At 31.2% G+C, this 24,547-nt stretch overlaps 1 protein-coding gene, 1 long non-coding RNA gene and 1 pseudogene across 4 annotated transcripts in view; 1 reads left to right on the plus strand and 2 right to left on the minus strand.

Moving 5' to 3' along the window:
- The window catches only part of LOC102630049 (caffeic acid 3-O-methyltransferase-like), a 96,538-nt gene extending 91,744 nt beyond the window's left edge, over positions 1 to 4,794 (minus strand). The window contains exons 1-4 of one of the 3 annotated variants that reach the window (XM_052436997.1): positions 4,378 to 4,792; positions 3,113 to 3,423; positions 2,586 to 2,650; positions 1,891 to 2,505 (exon numbers count right to left, since the gene is read on the minus strand). In XM_052436997.1, coding sequence (XP_052292957.1) covers positions 2,209 to 2,505; positions 2,586 to 2,650; positions 3,113 to 3,423; positions 4,378 to 4,763 — 1,059 coding nt within the window. In that variant the 5' untranslated portion in view covers positions 4,764 to 4,792 and the 3' untranslated portion in view covers positions 1,891 to 2,208. Of the gene's footprint in view, positions 1 to 1,890; positions 2,506 to 2,585; positions 2,651 to 3,112; positions 3,424 to 4,377 lie in introns of those variants that run through there. The other 2 variants (XM_052437001.1, XM_052436998.1) reach the window with 2 other exon arrangements.
- Positions 1 to 24,547, plus strand: part of LOC127898708 (GDSL esterase/lipase At1g71691-like) — a 50,091-nt pseudogene that overhangs the window by 19,914 nt on the left and 5,630 nt on the right.
- On the minus strand, positions 227 to 1,139 carry LOC127901066 (uncharacterized). The gene is made up of 3 exons (XR_008053106.1): positions 762 to 1,139; positions 554 to 615; positions 227 to 481 (listed from the first exon to the last, which is right to left on the minus strand). It is a non-coding gene; the product is annotated as an uncharacterized LOC127901066 (long non-coding RNA).

A 24,547-nucleotide genomic window follows, 5' to 3' on the forward strand; every position in this document is an offset into this window, starting at 1 on the left:
ATTTGTTAAGTCTGCTTCAAACTTCTTTGTCATTATCATTTTGTTGAAGTGGCAATTACTGAAAACTCCCTTGTTGAGAACCTCTATACGGTATCCGGCCAAGATGAAGAATAAGGCAACATAGATGGATGCGATGGAAATTTCTAGTTTGCACAAAATAAGAATCATATTACATTTCAGAAAATGCAAAATTAACTAGGCATAAATATAGAAACTGGATTATAACTTACAATGTAAGAATAAAAAAGAAACGATGGATAAATATCACATCCTTATGATTGGTATGTGAACACAGGTTCCTAAATAATGACCATTATTTAGTGACCATTTAAAATACAATAATGGCAGATTTAGTGGCCATTAAAAATTAAAATTAATAAATTGTATTACATCAAAGAACATAAAATTTACTGGATCCTTATTCCTGCGTTGGGACTACAATATCCACCTCAGAAGATAATGGTGTTTGGACATTTGAATCCTGCAAATCCATAAAAAGATAAATTAAAATTAAATTAATTGTAGAATAATTAACTAAGTAGTTTAATTTTACCTTAATTTTCTTTTTATATTTCTTCCCAACCTTGGATTACTTTCTTTGAGAAGGTGGGCGACCTTTTCTTTGTAATACCATGAAAAATAAATTGTATTAATCATATATAATTCAAACAAAATCTACATTTCAAATAACTTATTTCTAATAATTTTAAAAAATAAATACAATAAATCAAAACTTTCCTCAACATACTAAATTTAATTACCTAGGTAGGTGAAAAAGGTCCAAAATCGTCAAGCACACTGTCAAGTAAGGCTGGTCGGCGACGTGAACAGCGTGCTAGCGATGTCGGTGATGGGCTGGTCGGCGATGGGCGTGGCATGACAACAAGTTTCGTGGGTGAGTGACAGCCTGAGAGAAATAGCTCGCAAGTGGGTGAGTGAGAGAGGCAGATCGGGTGAGTGAGAGAGACAGAGCTGGTGAGCGAGAGGGGAGGTGAATGAGAGAGAGACAGAGCAAGCGAGTGAGAGGGACAGTGAGAGGGACGGGTAAGAATTTTGGATTTTTCAAATTCTTTAGATTTAATTTTAATATTTTTCAATGGTAAAATCTATTTTTAATTTTCAAATTTAAAACTTCGAAACGGCAGAGGAAGCATGCGTTATGGTCTCGTGGTGGCCGAATATCATTGCCCAATAAATCATGATTCTTCGAGAGACCCAGCAACCGCTTGTGAAAACACAATGGTTATTCCTAAAGCCAAGCAACTCTCAGCACGAAAAAGTGTTAAGTGGCCAACAACTCCTAACAACCCTTAGACTAAGTCCAGCACTTACCATACTATGTCCTATATAATTGAAACGTAAATAGATTATTGACAGCAAAACAAAATAATAACTTAATATAATGACATGTAACAATGTACATTTTTTATTTTTTGTTTTTGTCAATTATGCGTTAGTGTTTGATGCCCTTCTTTCAAAAATAAATAAAAATTGATGCACATGTACCGCAATGTCAGTTGTGAGGGAGGTGTGACGAGTAATGATTAAAATATACAAGTGATGAAATTTTGAATTGCGTTATAAATGCATAAATGACATAATATTAATTATTAAATATCGCAAGTAAATTTTGATGCCATCATTTTAAAAAATTAACAAAAAAATAAACAAATTGATATTCATATGCATGTCTAATGCTTTATTTATATAAGATTAAAATTCTCATTTCATCTGGGTTTTTATTTGAGCAAATACAATTATTGGTAGTTAGCATATAGAAGCACAATTAAAAAGTATATCTCTGCTCAGGTACATGTCGAAAGAATTAAAGAAAAGGAGCTCTCTAGATTCTGTTTGTTTGATAAGAAAATGAATGGAAAATTTTATTGATTCAAAGAGAAAATTTGTTCGCTGGATTCTTATTTGTAAGTCTTACTAATGAATTGAGAGTACATTGATAAATATAGCTGTGTGTGGAAACTTCTACTGCAACAAACTCGTGTGCACATTTCCAGCGCGCTAACTATAACAACCTACTGACTAAGTTTGGAGGGAAATAACAACTTGTTTAACTGTTTTACAACTTGGCTGCTGACTCATCATTACACTGACAACCCCAGCTGACTTCAACTGCTGACTTAGCATTTATTCTTAACAGAAAGATAATGATAAAAAAGTTGCTTCAGAATTCGTGGGCACGCACGGACCCTACTTGTAGAACTCCATAACCCATAAGTTGTAAAAAAAGCATACAAATCTGATGCCACTAAATCCAGCTTCAGTAGCCAAGGTCGTGAATTCATGCTTTGTTCGCTCCTTTCCTCCCGGATATTGAGTCATCACCAGCACATCAGCTAGGGAATTTATTTTTGAATGAGTGCTATTCTCAGGCAATTCTGGAAGTACTGACTCCACAACAATTACCTTCCCTCCTTCGGGAATACTTTTGTAGCAATTCTTCAATAACTTCAAGCAATGTTCATCGCTCCAATCGTGCAGTATCCACTACAAAATTTGAAATATTATGAAATTTGTTCAGGGATCGAACGCCTAATACCTGCAAATTAAATTCAAATGAAACTTACCTTGATCAAAATGGCGTCGCCATTTGGAACACTTTGAAACATGTCACCCCCTACATGCTTAACACCTGTACTACATACAATTTAGTTTCCGCTGTTAGGATCTAGCGGTATGGGCAGAGAATTCATAAGAGCACTGATATTCGGGAAAAAATTTACATAAAATTCTGACAAAAACAACAATAAATCAAACCTGATTTTTTTCACTAAATTGCAAATATGGTAAATCGAGTCTGTTTTGATGTTTTTTGTCAGTTTTTTCTTGTTGCAACATTTTGTATATTTCTTCATAAAGCAATTGGTTGATGTTGGCGGTTCCCTTGGCAATACCCTTTTTTTCCAAATGATAATGTATATTTCTTCATAACAATGACATTAAAAAAAAAAAAAAAAAGAGATTGGAATCAATTTTCTAATTAACTTCGTACTTTCTCCAGGATTTATATTGGGATGATTAATTAAAGAAAGCTACTTAAAAGCCACTTGACCAAGTCCCTAACATTATTATAAAGATAATTGATAGTTCATACCAGGATACTCAGGGGAATGCTGTATAACGTGAGGCAAGTCGAAATTGATGCCCTTAATGTGGGGATACTTGGAAGTAATTTCTTTAAGGGTATTGCCAAGGGAACCGCCAACATCAACCAATTGCTTTATGTGCTCGAAACCCTTGTAAGCCTCAAGGATTTTTTGAAGGACCAAAGTGGTATGGTTGTACATCGCTGTGCTGAAAACTTCATTGAACCTGGGGTCCAATCCTAGGTACTCGAAAGCGTTCGTTCCGTGGACTCGGTCAAATGGAACTCCTCCTTCAATAATAGTTTCTTTCAGTTGGGACCTACATGACCAGTTAATCAATCCTCATTTTGCGTTTGGCCTAACTTTTTTAGATACAATGATTAGTGGTTGTAAAAACAAAAATAATAAAGGGATATATCTATATTATATATATGACGATGTATACGTTTCATAAAATCCCTTAACAGATAAGATGAGTGGAGGATTCATTGCCATTAAAAATTTTATGTTATATCTTAACTCATAACTGTCACATACATCTTTATGAAAACGAGCAAAAAAATGGAAATCAGGGTAATATTACCATACGGGTGGGTTGCTAAATTTTAGCAACGTCACAAATTAGGAGATATGTAGTTTGTAGTACTTTTACATATAGCTAGGTCCTGCTGTTATTTTTTTTTCCTTAAAAGATTTTATTTCTAATTCTCTCCAGGCAAGTGATCATACCACCCCAAGTGAATCTTTTAATTCAGCGAAATTCTACGGACGAAGTTAAGAAATTTTTGTTCTTCCAGGATTTCTGTCAGAACTGAAGAAACTACTCCATTAATGCTTTCAATAGAACAAAATACATTGTCTTTTTCATATATGTTACACTCATGTCCTCTATAATTAAAAGACAAAAATACCTCGGAAAGAAAACATATTTCCTCATATCCTCTGTAGCTGCAAGTAATTAAAACACCACCAACAATAGTTTACTCGTTCTTGAATTGATATGACTAGAAGTATATTTAATAATGATTTATAAGTTTGAGAGTGAACCTTCTACATTTTATCGCTCACTTATATGAACACGTTTGTTTTTCTTTTTCGATGACCTGAATTTAGAAATAAGTTGAGTATAAAGTCAATTATGATTTAAGACTTGGGAGAAATGCATGATTGGATCTGAAGGCGTAGAAAGAGAATTGTATTATAAACCCATGTATTTTTACCCTAACTTAAAAAAAGAAAAATTCAGAGGATTAAAATGATAGAGTGGACAAACCAGCTGTCGAGAAAGGCCTCGTCCTGAATTAAGGCCAATACAGGGCCTAATGAGACACCATCTTGATTAGGCACAAAGTATTTGGAAACATCATTCAAACCGTATAGCCTGTGAGAACCATCGACATCATCAAGTGAGCATTCAACAATACCATAGCTAGCCAGAAGCCCGAGTATCCGGTCCAGCATCGTGGGTGCGTCTTTGTTCTTGGTGGCAGGCAACTGAGCGGCAATCTCTGAAGCTGAGAGCTTTGCTCCAGGACCAGCTTTGGCTATGATCTCCAAAAGTCCCAGCTTAATTACTGCTTTCATGGTCATGTGGAGCACTGAACCCGTCATCACTTCACAGGCATATGCAAAGTTTTCGTCTCTCGCTTCATTAGCCATATTTTCTTGAATTTCCTTATCTGTTTTCCTCAGAAACAATGCATTTATAGTGGAGTGAAGAGTTACTGTGTGTCCAAGATTTTAGGTTGTAAAATCTGACCGGAAGTTTTCGATAGTTCAAGTTAGACTAAATGACAGAAATTAAATTATGATAAAACTTTTTCAAAGATAAAAGTATGGAAGCTTGGCAACTCTAAAAAAATTATATTACTAGGGATAAAAACTTTATTTAATTTGCATAAATTGAAATGACATATTGCATGATTCTAACATGTCTCATATTTTTTTCTTTTATTTTGTCGACTTTAAAAAATCTGAAGTGCCAACCTCTAGGAAAATGTATTCAATAGTTTTTTATAGCGATGTATTGGAAGTAATTTCAAAGATCAAACATTTCAAATGAGATCCTATTATCAAATAAGAGGAATTCTAAAATATATCGGAGATACTATGTCAGTTACACAATAAGTCAATAATATTATGGAATGTGTGCATTTATTTCAAAAATTACCATGCAAGTGGTAGTTATATTAGATCCAATGACACATGTCACATATACATTGATTAGTCGTATTATCCCTGATTTATTCTAAAATTTATCGTCAAACAGAGAGCTTTGAGTTGAAATGAGGAACTATAATTATTTCCTGACATGAGTTTTTCCTTTGATTATAATATATTAACATTTCATATGAGGAAATATTAGTTTTACATTTTTTCCTATTATAAAATGTTTTAAAAAAGGATTATAATTCTTACTTAGTTTTTTTTTCGCACCTAGTCTTTTTTAGTATTCTGAAATTAGTGAAAAAAGGCAGCTTAATTATAAATAAAGTGAAACATCCTGGCATAATTGTTAACATTAAAATTTAAAATTCAATGTTAACCACTTATTTCATTAAAAGAGACTCAAAAAGAGAGAGAGAGAGAGAGAGAGAGAGAGAGAGAAGATTCTTGTCCAAAAGAAAAAAATAAAATAAAGAAAAGCAAACGAATACTTCACTTTCATCAAAATTTGCAAATATCAATTTTTATCCCTTTAGGCCACATTTGCTATGCAAAATTGGATTGGATTAATTATTAGGATAAGACTGAATTAGATTACTTGGATTAAGCCGAATTATATTACATTGTCTTATGTTTGGTGTAGTAATAGATTGAATTATGTTAAATTACATTTAAATGATATTAAATAGCATTTAAGTTGATATTTGAATATGAACATCAATTATTCATGAAATTTTATAACAATAAGTAAAGAAATCTAAAAAGCAATTAATTAGAAAATTAAGTAAAGAAATCTAAAAAGCAATTAATTAGAAAATTAAGTATATTGTAAATAAGTTATTAGGTAGTCATAATATAATAAACAAATGAAAAAGAAATAAAACAATTTAAATATTCAATTAAGTTTTATCAAATATTTAAAAAGATTATATAAAATCAATTAATTATCATATTTTTAATTTTCATGATTATTTTTAATATTATATTAGTGATTATTAAATTTTATACAATCAATAATGCAATAAGTTATTAAATGGTTAATTTATAAATTATTAAATATACAAGTAATGAAAATTTAATCTCAAGAGTTATTAGAACTAAAATTTCAATTTAATTAGATCATAGATAATAAATTCAAATCTTAAGTAAATCACAAATAAAAATTAATTGATTAATTAATATTAACAGATAATTTTTGTTTAATTTTATCCCCACTAAACAAATATATAAATTAAGATTACTAATCCTATGATTTTAGAATTAAATTCAAATTTAATCTCCTTTAATCCAATTCAAGTAAATTTATCAAATATAAAATAAATATTTAATTTTAAAATTAGTCCGATTCAATATTTAATCCTGACATCCAAACATGGTCTCAGTTGCTATAAAGGCAACTTACAAAGAGCTGTAACCGAAAACATTTATAAAGCCTTTTTTTTTCTTTTTAATTTCAGGTTCATATATATATATATATATATATGAACACAGCAAATGGGGGTGTTCCATGCGTTGCAGAAGAGAGGAAAAGTAACCCAAACTCAGCTGATGCAAGGCCAGTTTGCACTGAGCTGTTACAGAGTCTGGAACGTAGCCTTGTCCATATATATATATATAATCTTTCTGCCAATGAAGGGCCTGCAAATCAGAGAAGTTAATTTTTTAATATATTTTTCGACACCGGCCCCACCAATAATCTTATAGCTTTGACTCCAGATGAATGAGGCTTTTCATGCATGTTACTCTTTGAAAGATTGTGACTCCAGAGGCTGCTGACAAAAGAAGATTCCGGAGGCTGCTGATAAGACAAATACAATATTTATTCGAGTGGGACTATTGACACCCCTCTAAATAACTCTTAAAATCTCTTTAATTATTTTATAATTTTAATTTTTATTAAAATTATATAATAGGATAATTTATACATAATAGGATAATTTTTAATTAAACTTCCACTCAAAAGTTAAATAATTTTTTTATTTTAGAAATTAAAAATGTTGTTTTTTCTCTAATTTTTGGGTGAAGAAGTTACCACCAATGCCTACAATAGAGAGAATGAAAACTCATTGTTTCTTTCTTTTAAATAGAAGAGACTCAATTGTTGAAATGAGATTTAATAATAAAAAGTATAGAATTAAATTTACACAATAACTTTTATGTAAGGGTATTTTTATCATTGATGAAGGTGTTAAAAGAATTTTATAATTTTTTAAAATATTTTAATAAGATTAATTATGAAAAAGGGTGTTAAGAAATATTTAGAGGGGTACCAATAGTCCCACTCTATTTATTGACCAATTTAATAATTATTATCTTTTCAAGGATTTAAAAATCTATAGGTGTTAAGAAATATTTAGAGGGGTACCAATAGTCCCACTCTATTTATTGACCAATTTAATAATTATTATCTTTTCAAGGATTTAAAAATCTATAGGTGTAACGGACAGCTAATGTAATGTAAGCGTTATATATATGAGTTGATGAACGGTCACGGGTGAAATCAAAATAAAAAAAAATAACAGAAGTCAATAATGGCATTCAAAATTAAAAAATAATAGAAGTCAATAATGGAGAATTTGGGTTAAATCATATATATATGTTAAATCAAACAGCCACTGGTGTGCGGTTACTTTATACAATTTGGGTTCTTGCCTTTCTGCCGTCATGGGGAATTAATGCCACTGGTCAACGGTGAATCAATGGCCATCGGGCACCAAATTCATGACCAATCAATGGCCAACAAGCACCAAATTAATGCCAAGCACACCAACAACCACCGATTAAATGGCAAGTTTAGTGTTTTAAAGTTTAGAATATGGAGACGCACTTGCTACTGTATCGAGGTATTAAATCATCAAAAACCAATTTGGTTTGGAGTCTTCAATTCCAATTTGACTCCTACACCAACGCCAGCCAACAACAACTCAACAACCGAATCACTCGTCCTAATAGCATAATAATCCAGTCGTCGCTTGCCTGCACGTGAGAGACCATTTCTTGTTCGTGCTCGGAATTGTTGAATTAATTTTACAATGCTCTTGTACCAATTTTCATCATATATGCTGCCTCAAGAAGTGAAGATTGATGTCGGAATCACTTTTAGTTTCAATTACATGATGTTTGGGATCGTCTTATAATATACCAATTTCAGTCTACAGTTGCCTCAAGTATCCATGTCTGTCAAATCTCATTTGTATTAAAGCAACCGCCTAAACCGTTAACCTGTTTGATTTAATATATATATATATATTTGCAGCTGTTAGATTGAACAATAAACCATCCAACGGCTCTGCTAAATAGAGACAAAAAAGTGCAGTATGGTGCAACTGTTGTAACATAGGTGGAGCCTATTTTTAATATTATATTAATGATTATTAAATTTTATACAATCAATAATGCAATAAGTTATTAAATGATTAATTTATACGTTATTAAATGATTAATTATAAATTATTAAATATACAAGTAATGAAAATTTAATCTCAAGAGTTATTAGAAGTAAAACTGCCAATTTAATTAGATCATAGATAAGAAATAAAAAATCTTAAGTAAATCATAAATAAAAATTAATTAATTAATTAATATTAACAGATAATTTTTCTTTAATCTTATCCTAACTAAACGCATGTGTAAATTACAATTACTAATATGATGATTTGAAAATTAAATTCAAATTTAGTCTCCTTTAATCCAATTCAAGTAAATTTATCAAAAATAAAATAAATATTTAATCTTAATATTAATCCAATTGGATATTTAATCCTGACATCCAAACAAGGCCTTATTTGCCTTAAAAGGCAATTTACAAAGAGGCGTAACCGAAAACGTTTATAAAGCCATATTTTTTTTTGGGTTCCTATATATATATATAATCTTTCTCCCAATGAAGCGCCCGCCATACATATAAATCTTAAGTAAATCATAAATAAAAATTAATTGATTAATTAATATTAACAGATAATTTTTCTTTAATTTTATCCATCTAAACAAATATGTAAATTAGGATTACTAATCCGATGATTTTAGGATTAAATTCAAATTTAGTCTCCTTTAACTCCATTCAAATAAATTTATTAAATATAAAATAAATATTTAATTTTAGAATTAGTGCAATTCGATACGTAATCCTACATCCAAACATGGTCTCAGTTGTCATAAAGGCAACTTAGAAAGAGTTGTAACCGAAAACATATATAAAGCCTTTTTTTTCTTTTAATTTTCAGGTTCATATATATAGATATAATCTTTCTGCCAATGAAGCGCCTGCCAATCAGAGAAGTTAATTTTTTAATATATTTTTCGACGCCGGCCCCGCCCCTGATCTTATAGCTTTGACTCCAGATGAGTGAGGCTTTTCATTCATGTTATTCTTTGAAAGATCGTGATTCTAGAGGCTGCTGACAAAAGAAGATTCCGGAGGCTGCTGATAAGATAAATACAATATTTATTCGAATGGGGCTATTGACACCCCTCTAAATACTTCTTAAAATTCTTTTAATTATTTTATAATTTTAATTTTTATTAAAATTACATAATAGGATAATTTATACATAATAGAATAATTTGTAATTAAACCCCCACTCAAAAGTCAAATAATTTTTTCATTTTAAAAATTAAAAATGTTGTTTTTTTTCTATTTTTTGGGTGAAGAATTCACTACCAAAGGCTACAATTGAGAGAATGAAACCTCATTATTTCTTTCTTTTAAATAGAAGAAACTCAATTGCTGAAATGAGATTTAATAATAAAAATAGAGAATTGAATTTACACAATAAATTTTACGTAAGGGTATTTTTATTATTGATGGAGGTGTTAAAAGAATTTTATAATTTTTTAAAATATTTTAATGGGATTAATTACGAAAAGGGGTGTTAAGAGATATTTATTGACCATTTTAATAATTATTATCTTTTCAAGGATTTAAAAATCTATAGGTGTAACGGACAGCTAATGTAATGTAAGCGTTATCTAATATATGAGTTGATGAACCATCACTGGTGAAATCAAAATAAATAAATAAAATAACAGAAGTCAATAATGGCATTCAAAATAAAAAAATAATAGAAGTCAATAATGGCATTCAAAATAAAAAAATTAAAACAAAAAGCAAATAAAGCCATTGGATTCTTTTTTTTTTAATTGTTTCTGAATATTAATCGTTAAAATAAAAGAACTTGTTAATATTTATCATAAAAATATTGTTGATACAATCCTACGTCAATTTTGTTATATTATAGTACAATTCGAAAGTTTTATTTTATTTTAAAATATATTTATCCTACCATATTTATAAAAGAAATTATAAAATAATTAAATTAAGATAAAATCTTACCTCCAATCATAGTTGTTCAAGATTCAAGCGTTCTCTAGAGTCACTAAATTTTATAAAAAAAGTACTTCTTCCTTATTCTACTTTATAACCTTTCTCTTGTGATGGAAAATAAGTTCTTAGGAAGTATAGATTTGGATAGATTAGAGATCCTTTTTATAATAGACTAGAGAACCTTTTTATAATAATATTTTATAACTTACAAGACTTTCCACTTCCTTCCATCAAAGAAGTGAAATTTATAACCTTTATCACTTCTATTATAAAAATGATTAGTAAACTATAAGGCTATCCCTCGAAATAAGTAAATAGATTATTAATATGAGTTTATCTATTTATTTATTTTAAAAAATCACTTATCATGTGAACTATATAATAAAAATTTGTGGAGATATATCTACGCACATTTAATTATATAATTGAGATAAGAAATTAGAGGTCCAAGAAGTAGTACTTAGATTTGCAACCTCAAAGTTGAGGTTATGGCAGGCAAAAGAAAAAGGAGAAGCATGTGTTTTTGAGAAAGGAACCCATATAAGCAATTGCAAATTAAGCAAAATCGGAATTAAACAAATTAAGCATGTGTTTTTTTACTCTTTATGTGATAAAATCGGAATGTGTACCATAAATAAATAAGCAGAAAATAAACTAATACAATCTAAAATAATAAATCAACCATAAGAGACATATTTTTAGATGGAAAACCTAAATTGAGAAAAAAAACCATAGAACTATAGTCTATTATAACCTTCAATTATATTAATAATGGGATTACAACACAGATTCTTCTCTAGATAACATTAGAGGCTAGCAACATTAAGAATCTCAACAATCTTGGCTTATAGTAATAATTTAATATTTGTCTCTCTAACAAATGAGTAATCTCAAATAACAGGCAATGAGAGAATTAAATAAAAATCAAGACCAGTAAAAATGTAGAGGGCGATGTCAGAAACTTACCCTCCAAATTTGGGAGAAAACATAGTTAAGTTTACCTTCTTATCATCCAATCAAAGATCAAGATCCTTACCTCCAAATTGGAATAATCGGCCATTGTATATTTTGAAAGCCAAATTTAATGGTAATTTTCAATTAGTCATAACCTGTTTTCTTTAATTATTTAAACACCCAAAATAATGGAAACTTTGAGTTGGGCCACCCAAATGAAATGGACCTAACAAATCTTCCCCACCAGGTTATGTGGAGGGCACCACCAAGCCCGTTCTCGGCTTACATTCTTTCAACTTTTCCTCGGGCAACGACTTTGTCATCATATCTGACCTATTCCTCATGAATCTTCTCAAGTTGTAATTATTTCTTTTCAAGTATGTCTTGTATGCAATGATACCTAACATTAATATGCTTGGATTTTGAATGCTATGTTGAATTCATTTCCAAGTGAAAGGACTTTGACTATCATAGTACACAACATAGCTATCTTGTTTCACATCTAGCTTTTGTAAAAAATTCTTCACCACAAGGTTTCAAAGAAAACTTCAGTGATTGCAATATTGATGAATAAATAAAGAAAAGCAAACAAATACTTCGCTTTCGGTGAAACTTTCAAATATCAGTCTTTATGACTTTAAGCTACATTTACCATGTGGAATTGAATTGGACTAATTATTAGAATAAGACTGGATTAGATTATATTGGATTAAGCTAGTGTATATTATATTGTCTTATGTTTGGTGTAGTACCAAATTAAACTATGTTAAATTATATTTAAATGATATTAAATAGCATTTAAGTTTATATTTGAATATGAACATCAATTATTCATGAAATTTTATAACAATAAGTAAATAAATTTAAAAAGCAATTAATTAGAAAATTAAGTATATTGTAAATAAGTTATTAGGTAGTCATAATATAATAAACAAATAAAAAAGAAATTAAAAAATTCAAATATTTAATTAATTTTTATCAAATAATTAAAAAATTTTATAAAATCAATTTATTATTATTTTTTTAATTTTCATGATTATTTTTAAGGATCCACCTATGTTACAACAATTACACCATACCATACTTTTTTATCTCTATTTAGTAGAGTCGTTGGATGCTTTATTGTTCAATGTAACCGCTGCATATATATATATTAAATCAAACAGGTGTGCGGTTACTTTATACGTACAACTTGGGTTCTTGCCTTGCTGCCGTCATGGAGAATTAATGCCACTGGTCAACGGTGAATCAATGGCCATCGGACACCAAATTCATGACCAAACAATGGCCAACAAGCACCAAATTAATGCCAAGCACACCAACAACCACTGATTAAATGGCAAGTTTAGTGTTTTAAAGTTTAGAATATGGAGAAGCACTAGCTACTGTATCCAGGTATTAAATGATCAAAAATCAATTTGGTTTGGACTCTTCAATTCCAATTTGACTCCTACGCCATCACCACCCAACAACAACTCAACAACCGAATCACTCGTCCTAATAGCATAGCAATCCAGTCGTCGGTTGCCCGCACGTGAGAGACTATTTTCTTATTCGTGCTCGGAATTGTTGAATTAATTTTACAATTCTCTTGGACCAATTTTCATCATATATGCTGCCTCAAGAAGTGAAGATCGATGTCGGAATCACTTTAATTTAGTTTCAATTACATGATGTTTGGGATCTTCTTATACCAATTTCGGTCTACAATTGCCTCAAGTATCCTTGTCCGTCAAATCTTATTTGTATTAAAGCAACCGCCTAAACCGTTAACCTGTTTGAATTTAAAAAACAAATATTTGGAGCTGTTAGTTTGAACTCATGTGTAAATTATGATTACTTATCCGATAATTTTAAAATTAAATTCAAATTTAGTTTCCTTTAATTCAATTCAAGTAAATTTATTAAATATGAAATAAATATTTAATCTTAAAATTAATCCAATTGGATACTTAATCTTGACATCCAGACAAGGCCTTATTTGCCTTAAAGGCAACTTAGAAAGAGGTGTCACCGAAAACGTTTATAAAGCCATTTTTTTTTCGGGTTCATATATATATATATATATATATATATATATATATATATACATAGTATGATACCAGTAGGATTTAGGATCGAAGGATGGAAGTGATATAAAATAGGATTTGTAAATTAAACTTCAATTTGCAATTTAATAGAGAATTAAACCAGTACGTGGCGTTGTTTCCAGATCGATGCAGAACTTAATCTGCCTTTGTGACCAGATCTGACTTAGAACAGATCAATATCACACACGTTCTGTTTTCCAGCCGATATACCAATTTAAAATGTTGTAATTATATGATTTTAAAGCAGACCTAGCAACAAAATCTAAAGGCTCATAAATAATACTAGATCTGGATCCCAGAAATAGTATTCTGATTGGTTGGAGGGAGAAGAGAAATACGACGAAGGGGAGAGATCCGGTCTCTATGCCTCGGAAGAATGTAGCAGTTTATATAAATTTAAATTGCAGAAATTTAAACATACATTTGAAACTTTAAACTTTAAATAGATTAAATGAGAGATGCTTACATAGATTGCTTGGATCCGAGAGCTTTACAATGGAAAATGTTTACAGATTTTGTAGAAAAGGAAAATTACAATACAGGAATAATATTCATTGATGTCTTGATCCTAATTTCCTCGAGAGAGAGAGAGAGAGAGAGAGAGCAAAATGTTGTAAACAAAACTCTGTCCCCAAATGTTATATAGCTTTGAATTTAAAATAACTGAAGCTTGAACTGTGGCGAGTCTGTAGCTTCAACTGTAGCGAAACTGTAGCTTTATTCGACCACTGTAGCAAAACTGTAGCTTTACCAGAAAAAGTCAACAAGGGAGGTGTCGTGGAAGACAACATGATTGAGGGCATCTTTTGCTTTATTTGCTTTTGCTGTAGCTTCACATGCGTGGCTGGTAAGATGAGACTTTAGTGGAGACAGCAACATGGAAAAGGGGCCTTGAAAAGGCAAAACTGGGTGAAGAGACATGTGCGCTCTCACTTGTGTCTAGGGGACCACCCAGGAAAAAATATAAATACATTCTGAAAATAATTACAACAAAGTAATTGTTACAAAGGGAAATACAATCATAAATAAAGGGAAATAGGACAATCTTTACTCTCTTTTTTTTTGAAACAAAGCTTTAATGCTTTAATTGAGAGAATATTCCGAAGCAGTCATCTTCATTTTCATCTCCGAGGGAAATGAACGGTTCAGCTTCTCCTGAGGAGCTTGGTGAAGAGCTTGCAACGGATGGCTCAGATCTTGTGGCAAGAAGTTGATGCATCACTTTGAAATATTCATCTTCGGTTTTGGCACTGGGCAATAAGGATTGGGCTTTGGCCCTCTGGGTGAGGAAAGTGCTTTGGGTTTTGACTAGGTCTTTACTTGGGGCAAGGAGGCCTCTTGTGGAAAGCCAGGATTGGATCGCGGCTTCAGACAATTTTGACTGTTCGTCAAATTTAGACCACCATTTGACTTTAAAGGTTCTTTGTAAAACTAGTTGGGTGTCTATGGTGTGGTATTGGAAATTCCACATCCAAACCCAGGGAAGGAAGAAATTTGTACAGAAGCAGAGAAAAGGAGGAAACCTCTTTTCAGACTCAGAGGGAATATAATGGGCTTTAAAAAGATTTAAACATTTAATGGTGTTCTGGGTTAGAATGTCTGGGCTTGGCCCAAAGTAGTTCCACCAAATTTGGAACCAATTTGGAAGGCTTTGAACAATTATTTTTGAATTAAAGAAAAATAACCAGGAGTGAGATCGTTTGGGGTTTTGAATAAAAAATGTGTTAAACCAGGCCTATTGATAGTCCCAGTAAGAAAGATAAACAATGGTTTAAACGATTTTGAAAATTGGCAGGAAAAGTCTTTGGTTTGTGGAGCTGGTCACCCCACTGATTTGGGCTAAGGACTTTAAGGATGGTAGCTGTGGAATAGGCTGGCTCAGAATGAGCTTCACTAAGGAAGAAATGTTTAAATTTTACTGACTCAGTGAACTCAAGTATGCTTTGGTAGAAAGACTGGGGTTTGGATAAATCCCATGGTTTAAAAAACCAGCCTTTCGGGAAAATCTTTGAAATAGCTTGAAATGGATTAGAATGATAAAACCCATCCTCCATTGATAAAACATTTTGTTGATAGGCTTTATTAAACCAATCCGATGATTTTTGTGAAAGCTTTGATTGAGAAACAATAATTTGTGAAGAAGAGCTTTCACATGAAACGATTTCCTTAGAGGAAGAAGGTTTTGAAATTTCTTTGGAAACAGGTTTTTCTTTCTCAAGAACTTGAGAAAGGGCTTTAGTTTGAGAAATATTTTGTAAGGCGAGCATAAGCTCTGGAGACTTTGTAATGGAATTCATCTATTCTTTTACCTGATCTTCGAAGGTAATGGCTTTAGACTGGGCTTCTTGTTCTTCAACCATTTCAATCCAAGATTTGATGGGCATGGCCGAAGAAAGTAATTTTTCTTTAGAAGGGGTTGATTTGGGTTCTTTAGAGGTTACTTGTAACTCAGTGTCTTTAAGAACAGCTTTACCTTTGTCTTTTTTCTTGGGTGGCATTATCTGTTTTGAAGAAATTCTCTGGTTAGAAAGTCAGGGATAGAATTTGTATCACCTTTTATAAACTCAATATCAAAATCAAAGACACTTAAAATAGCTTGCCATCTTGCAAAAATATGTTTTGAAGCAATATTTTGAACATCTTTTTTCCAAAACATGTTTTGCAGCTTTGCAATCAATTCTAAGTAAAAACTTTTGATTTAATAAGTCACTTTGGAATTTAGAAATGCATAATATGATAGAAAGAATTTCTTTTTTAATAGTAGAGTAATTTCTTTGGCATTCATTCCAATGAGCAGAAATATATTGTACTATTTGTTCTTTATTATTCTCTTTTTGCTTTAATATTCCTCCATATCCTAAGTCTGATGCATCTGTTTCAACAATTTTAGGTAATGCAAGATTTGCAAGGAATAAACATGGAATATTTTTAACAGAATTCTTTATTAGCTTAATACCTTTAGTATGCTCATCAGTCCATGCAACAAGGTTCTTCTTTAATCTATCATGCAAAGGTTTCGACATTCTGTTGATATTAGGACAAAAATCAAGAACATAATTTAGACTACCTAAAAATCTCTGCAATTGTGTTTTGTCAAGGATTTTATCGGGAAATTTATCAGCAAAAGCAAGAGATCTTTCAATAGGCGTAATGATTCCCTTGGAAATGTAATGACCTAGGAACCTGATCTTTGTTTGAAACAAAGAAACTTTAGAACTAGAAATTGCCAGACCAGTCTTTCTAGTGGCAAGGTAGAAAGTCTTTAAATGTTTGAAATGTTGATCAATTGTTTGGGAGAAGATCAACACATCATCTATATAAACTATGCAGAAATCAGAGAAAATATTATAAATATCATTCATAATTCTTTGAAATTCTGAGGGTGCATTCTTCAATCTGAATGGCATAACAGTCCATTCATATTGACCAAAGGGAACAATGAATGTAGTTTTATAGTGGTCTTTAGGATGGATTTGAATTTGCCAAAATCCTGACTTAATATCAAATTTGGAAAAAATGAATGCAGAATGTAGTTTTTGAAGCAAATCTTTTTTATTAGGTATGGGATACCTAATCCATTTTAATGCTTTATTCAGAGGTTTATAATTTATAACAAGTCTAGGTGTTCCCCTTTCTATTTCAGAGTTTTTATTAACATAAAAAGCGGCACAGGACCATGGGGACCTAGATTTTACAATGAGTCCTTTTGATTCTAAGTCTTTTATTTCTTCTTTACAATGTTGTTCCAATTCTATATTCATTTGGATTGGACGGGCTTTGGTAGGTATTTGTTTTTCATCAAAAGAGTTTTCATAAGGCAAATCTACTAAATGTTGCTTTCTGTTCCAAAAAGCAGAGGGTAGATCCGCACATATTTCATTCTCAATGAGGTCTTTAAAATCAGAGATTTTTCTTTTTACAAATTCATTTTGTAATTGGTTTTCGATTATTTGTAAACTCAAATCCTTTTTTAAACAAATCAGGTCATTTTGTTTTGACTTGAGGAGTACATTGATCTGGTTCTGATAAACAGAACAGGCTTTAACAATATTCAAATTTCTTGTTTTAGGTTTCTTAATGAATGGGAAAACAAGTTTTTTAGTTTTTGCTTTAAATGATATACTATCGTAGTTGACAGTATATGGAGTAATGAGATTGATAAAAGGAGTTCTTAATATAACAGTGTGATGGATATCATTTGTTAAAAGAAAGGAAGTCCTAAATTCAAAACCATTATTATGCACCGAGGCATCAACTTTAGATTTTACTTTCAGTTTTGAATTATTGGCGGCTGAGAGTCTTTCATTTGTCTTTTCATGAAATCTTTTAGGAACAATGTCTTCTTTTATACAATTTAAATCGGCACCAGTATCAAAAAGGGTAATGGTGTCAATTTCAAAGTCTTTAGAAAGTATTAAAGTAATTTTAATCAAGTATTTTCTTGTAGTGATTTGTTTTAAAACAAATAGAAAATCATTGGGTATAGATTCAATGTTTTCAACATTTTGTTCATTATTGCCATCAGATTCAACTTCTTTTTCTGAATTATCTTCAAGTTGTTTTTGTAGGAGGAGTTGAATGGTTTCAGAATCATTCTTTTGTTTTTCTTTTAACTCTTTTATCTCGAGTTTAATTTCTTTTATCTCATTTGGAAGGTCTTGGATGTTAGGAATTGTTTTCTTTGTTTTCTTTTTATCCAAGATTTCAGTTAGGTCATATGTATTCTTTTTAATTATCAGGGCTTTAGAAGATTCTGCTTTATTGAGTTCTAGAGTTTTTAAAAGTTTGTCAAGGTATTCGTTTTGGAGATTTGGATCAAAAATATGTTTAACCAATTCAAGAAAAGTCTCTTGATCTTTAGTCAAAACATTAATCTTCTTTAAATAGAACTCTGTGTCAGAATCACTATTACTGGATACAGATGTATCTGAGTCAATTAACTCATAATTTGTAAGGGCTCACTATCTCCCGTCATGGAAGACTCAGAGTCTGAAGACTCTACAAACAGATAGGCGACTTTAGAAAGAGTTTCTTCATCAAGGCCAAGCTCATGGAGCTTTCTATTCATTCTACAAAATTTTACAGTATGGCCTTTCTTTCTACACATGTAACATGTGGCTTCTTTGTAGTTAAAAGGGGCTTTCTGTTTGGCTCTAAAATCCTTCTTTTTAGAGAAGTTAGGCTTCGTATAAGGCCTTGAAGGTTTCTTATACGAAAGTTCTCTAGACTCTTGGAAGGATTTCCTATAACCTTTGGACTTGTAATATTTTTTGTAAGGTCTTGAAGAACACTTACCATTATAATCTTTAGAGGTGGAAGTTAATTGAATTGCTTACAGAAGCTGCCTAATTCTTGCTTAGATTTTCTAAGCTCCCATTTTAGACGCTTCTGAAGTTTCAAGTCTTGGCAAATCTTTAAACCTTCCTTATTAATAAAACTGACTAATTCACCATAGGTGAGTTCGTCATAAAGAATACGGTTGTCATAGAGAGATTTTATGGAATTTCTAACCTTTTCTCCTAATAGGGTAGGTAAACCTGCAAGGAATTTTTCCTTCTAAGTTATATGATTTGCATCATCCCTAAGGAAAAGTCTGGTAAAGAATGTGGTTTTGTAACTTTGGAATTCACTAAGTTTCCTACATCTCAAGTTATGTAGTAACTCAGCATTCTTATCTCTTAGGTGTGAAGGATCACCTATGAAATGAAGGGATATAGTCAGAATCAAGGTAACAACAGCATCCTGAATTGGACTATTGAACTCATCAAGGATGGGGGCTCCATTTTCATCTGTTTGAATAGAATCAAGGATATCTAATTGTTGTTGTTTGGTGAGAAAATGATCCCACCATCCTTTAAGTTGACCCGTAAAATCGGTTATGAGAATTTCTGCAATGGCTTTGTCAGACGTTCCTGACTGGGTTTTATAAACATTGGCTGCCATGGTCATTTGTTGCAACAATCCTAGAATATTGTATTCAGACATACCATCAATATTCCACTCATAGACAGAGGATGCATTAAATCGAGATTGGTTTAATGCAGCAGGCCTATTGTCTATGGCCAGGTTAGGTGGAGACTTAACAGTAGGTAGGGCTAATTCCCAATGGATTTTGTTGGCTTTAGAAACAAGTTTTTCTTTAAATGCTTCTATATCAGAAGAGGCTATAGAAACATTGTCTTGTTCTAGTACACCAATCTTGCTAGATTGGACACTATCAGGGGCTATTTGGATTTTACTAGATGATGAAGAAAAAGCTTCTATTCTATCTAGTTGTTCTTTAATAGCTTTAGCAAAATCTGATTTTGACTCTTGAACAAGCTTTTGACTAGTTTTCAAAACCTGAAAATGTTTGAAAATAGGCTCTTTAAGCTTTTTGTCAGAATCCAATTTTGATGTAACAGGAGAAACAGCTATGGTTGACTTCTGGAATTGGTTTTCTATCCTACTCAACTGTTTTCCTATCGTATTTAGATTAGCATTACAGAAATTATTCTGTTGGATAATGCTATCTAAATCTGTTTCTGGATCTTTATGGATTTTATAAGGTGAGGCTTTGATCTCAACAGGAGGCTCACCATGTTCAATGGTCAGACTCCTAAGAGGTGGATGCTCAGATTCTATGATTCTACCACTACCAGAAAGGTTTCACTCAGTGACTTTTTTCTGATAGTAATGGGGTTTGATGCTTTAAAATGATATGAAATGTTGTTATCCGAAGCATACATCTCAAACCAATCAAAAAACAATATATGAATTTTATGCAAATTTACAAACTCATAATAAATTTGTTGGACTTCTTTTCTTTAGTTTAAGAAATGTTTGAAAAACCAAAGTCTTTTTTCTTTGTTGGAATCAGAATAAAAATCATTATGAAGAAGAGTTTTATCTAATTCAAAGTCTTTTTCTATGACATTAATGACATTTTCTATGATGGCAGAAAATGTAGGAGAAGTTGGAGGAGAAGGTTCTTTCTCTTCCTGTCTTTGTTCATGTTGTCGGCTAGTGTAAATAGGATGAGGAACACTAGTTGTGTAGTCGACAGAATGTATGGAAGAACTAGGTATATCCGAAGTGGAAAACCTAGGTTGACTTTGTACTTGTTGAAAAGGGAGATTTATAACAGAAGGAATTTTTGAAAATTTCCTTTCTAAAGTAGGAATACTTGTGCTTGAGTCTTTGTCGGAGAATCTAGATGATGTAGATCTCCTAAAGGATAATTTAACTTTACCATCTGAATACTGAGTCACATTTTGCAACTCTGTATTAGGCTCAAGTTGTTTTGGAATTACTGGAGCAGTGGCTCCTTCAAGAATCCATTCGTCTGGAAGATTGACATCTTTCCATTGGATTGGTTTTGGAATAACGGTGTTGGCTTTAGACAGGTTAGTTTGCAAGAGAAGAGTCTCATCTCTTTTTGACTGAAATTTATGTTGCGTGCTAAACGCAGAAATCATGGCTTTATAAGAAATTTTATAAATTAAGGCAACTGGGATAAATCCCTCAATCATGTGGTAATTGTGGGTCTTTATTTGCAGAATCATGCTTTTTAGAATGTTTTTGTCTTTTAAAGAAATTGTTATATTTGGATAACAATTAAATGAAATGGGACCTTTACAAAGGCTTGATTCTATACTACTTAGTAAAGAATCGTCAAAAGAGATGAATCGCCCATCTCTTAGGACATCAAATATAAAAGTATTTAGGCCTTCTTTCGTTAAAGGTTTTATATCAACTTGTATTAAGCCAATATGAATATAGTTAAAATTCTTGTCTTTTAATTTCTTTAAAGAGTGTTCTGAAAACAGATGAATGGTCTCAAAAGGCTTTGAAAGGGTTATGTCTCTTTCTTCAGTTTTTATAACATAATCATTCTTTAAAAAATCAAGCTTTTTTGTTTTATAAATCATTTCTTTATTAACCTTTGGTAATTCCCAATTATCGATTGCTTTATTAAAGTCTTCAATTACAAATTCTTCTGAATTTATAACATTCTTTGAATCACTAGTTCTTCCAGAAGAAGAGCTAGAAAAGGACGATGCTCTACAGAGCAGAGAATTCATGGGTAAAAACCTATATTCTAGTTTTAGTCTTGTCAATATGGCTACAATCCAAGGTAAGGCTTGGTTTTACTGCCCTTCAGCCAAATCGGGACTTACGACCAAATACTACCTAGGCACACAGAGGTAACACTCACCACACAAACAATGTTCAGCCAAGATATAAGTCTTTAAACACAAAGTCTCTATTCTATATTACACTATCCTCTCCGTGGCTCTGATACCAGTAGGATTTAGGATCGAAGGATGTTGCGTGCTAAACGCAGAAATCATGGCTTTATAAGAAATTTTATAAATTAAGGCAACTGGGACAGATCCCTCAATCATGTGGTAATTGTGGGTCTTTATTTGCAGAATCATGCTTTTTAGAATGTTTTTGTCTTTTAAAGAAATTGTTATATTTGGTTCTGATAAACAGAATAGGCTTTAACAATATATATATATATGTATATATATATATATATATATATAATCTTTATGCCAATGAAGCGCCCGTCAATCAGCGAAGTTAATTTTTTTTTTAATTCTTTTTCGACTGTGATTCCGGAGGCTGCTGTCAAGACAAGATTCCAGAGCATGCTGATAAGACAAATTCAAATTGACCTTTTTAATAATTATTATCTTTTCTAAGGTTTAAAATTTTATGTGTAACGTACAGCTAATGTGATGTAAGTTTTACCTGATGTATGAGTTGATGAACCATCATGGTGAAATCAAAATACAAAAATAATAGAGGTCAATAACGGCATTCAAAAGAAAAGAAAAATTAAAACACAAAGAAAATAAGGCCGTTGGATTCGTTTTTTCAATTTTTTTTCTGAATATTAATACGTTACAATGAAAGAACTTGCTAATATTTTCCATATTGATCAGGATAAAAAGATTGTTGATACAATCATACGTCAATTTTGTAATATTATAGTACAATTCAAAAGTTTTATTTTATTTTAAAATATATTTATCCTACATATTTATAAAAGATATTGTAAAAGAATTAAATTAATTAAGATTAAATCTTCCTGCAATCATACTTGTTCAAGCTTCAAGTGTTCTCTACATTCACTAAATTTTATAAAAGTATCTTCTTACTTTTTCTACTCTATAGCCTTTCGCTTGTGATGGAAAATAAATTCTTAACCAGCATAGATTTGGATAGGCTAGAAACCCTTTTTATAACAATATTTTATAACTTAGAAGACTTTACACTTCCTCCATCAAAGAAGTGAGTTTAATAACCTTTATCACTTCGATTATGAAAATGATTAGTAAACTATAATGCTATCCCTTGAAATAAATAAGTAGGTTATTAATATAAGTTTATCTATTTCTTTAAAAAAAATCACTTATCATGTGGACTATATAATGAAACTTTTTGGAGATATATCTACCCACATTTAACTATATAATGAGATAAGAAATTAGAGGTCCAAGGAGTAGTACTCAAATCTACAACCTCAAAAGTTGAGGTCGTGGCAGGCAAAAGAAAAAGGAGAACCATGTGTTGTTGGGAAAGGAACTTACATGAGTAACTGCAAATTAAGCAAACACTAAATTTTTCCCTCTTTATATGATAAAATCGGAATGTGTATAAAAAATAAAAAAGTAAAAAATAAACCAACACAATTGAAAACAATAAATCAACCATAAGAGATACAAATTATTTTATGTGGAAAACTCAAATCGAGAAAAAACCACAGGACCATACAGGGGCGGATGCATCATAAGACCAGTGGGGACTTGAGCCCCCACTAGCCAAAAAAAAAATTCTAAAATTGAAAGAGAAAAATATTTTCGTTTTCTAATTAACCCCCATTAATTTATTAAAATAGTCACTATAAATTATAAAACCCTATAAAATTTAAACTTTAACTTTTAAAAATTATAAAAACTTATATTTTAATTAAAAATAATAATAGCCCACCACCCAAAATATTTTATATTCTTAAAAATAGGATTAATTCTTCAAGTTTCTATAATAATAGTAGAGCGAACGTTTTCAGTAATGAAACTCATGAAGAATCATCTTTGGAATCGGATGGGATAAATGATAATTTTGTTGTTTATATAGAAAACAATAAATTTAATAATATTGATAATGAGTTTATTGCATAACATTTTTAAAATATGAAAATGCATAGAGAATAATTATAAATGTATTAGCAAATAATTTATATATTCAAAATTTTAGTTTTTCATATTTTACTACTATCTAATTTAGCCCCCAGTAAATTATTTTTCTAGATCCGCCACTGGGACCATAGTCCAATATAACCTTCCATTATATTAATAATGGGATTACTACACAAATTCTTCTCTAAATAATACTAGAGGTAAACAATATCAAGAATCTCAACAATCTTGTTCATAGTAATAGTCTAATATTTTTCATTCTAACAAGTGGGTATCTCAGATAACAACCAATGAGAGAATGAAATAAAAATCAAGACCAGTAAGAATGTAGAGGGCGATGCCAGAAATTGCCTTCCAAATTTGGGAGATTAAGTTTGCCTTTCGATCGTCCATTCAAAGATTAAAATCCTTACCCCCAAATTGAGTCGGCCATTGTCTTCTTTTTCTCTCTCATCTTTTCTATGTTTTTAAGGCTGCTGCTTCACTTGTCTACTTTTTCTTTTATAGCCAGGTGATTTTCAAAGCCAAATTTGATGGCAATTTTCAATTAGCCATAACATATTTCCTTTAATTTCTTAAACAACCAAACTAATGGAAACTTTGGTTTGGGCCACCCAAATGAGATGGATTCAACAAATCTTCCCATCAGAACATATGGGGGGCACTACCAAGCCCGTTCTCTACTTACAGTCTTTCAGCTTCTCCTTGGGCAACGACTTT

Source organism: Citrus sinensis, chromosome 3, assembly GCF_022201045.2.
Source record: "Citrus sinensis cultivar Valencia sweet orange chromosome 3, DVS_A1.0, whole genome shotgun sequence".
In the NCBI taxonomy this organism is placed as follows: Eukaryota; Viridiplantae; Streptophyta; class Magnoliopsida; order Sapindales; family Rutaceae; genus Citrus; species Citrus sinensis.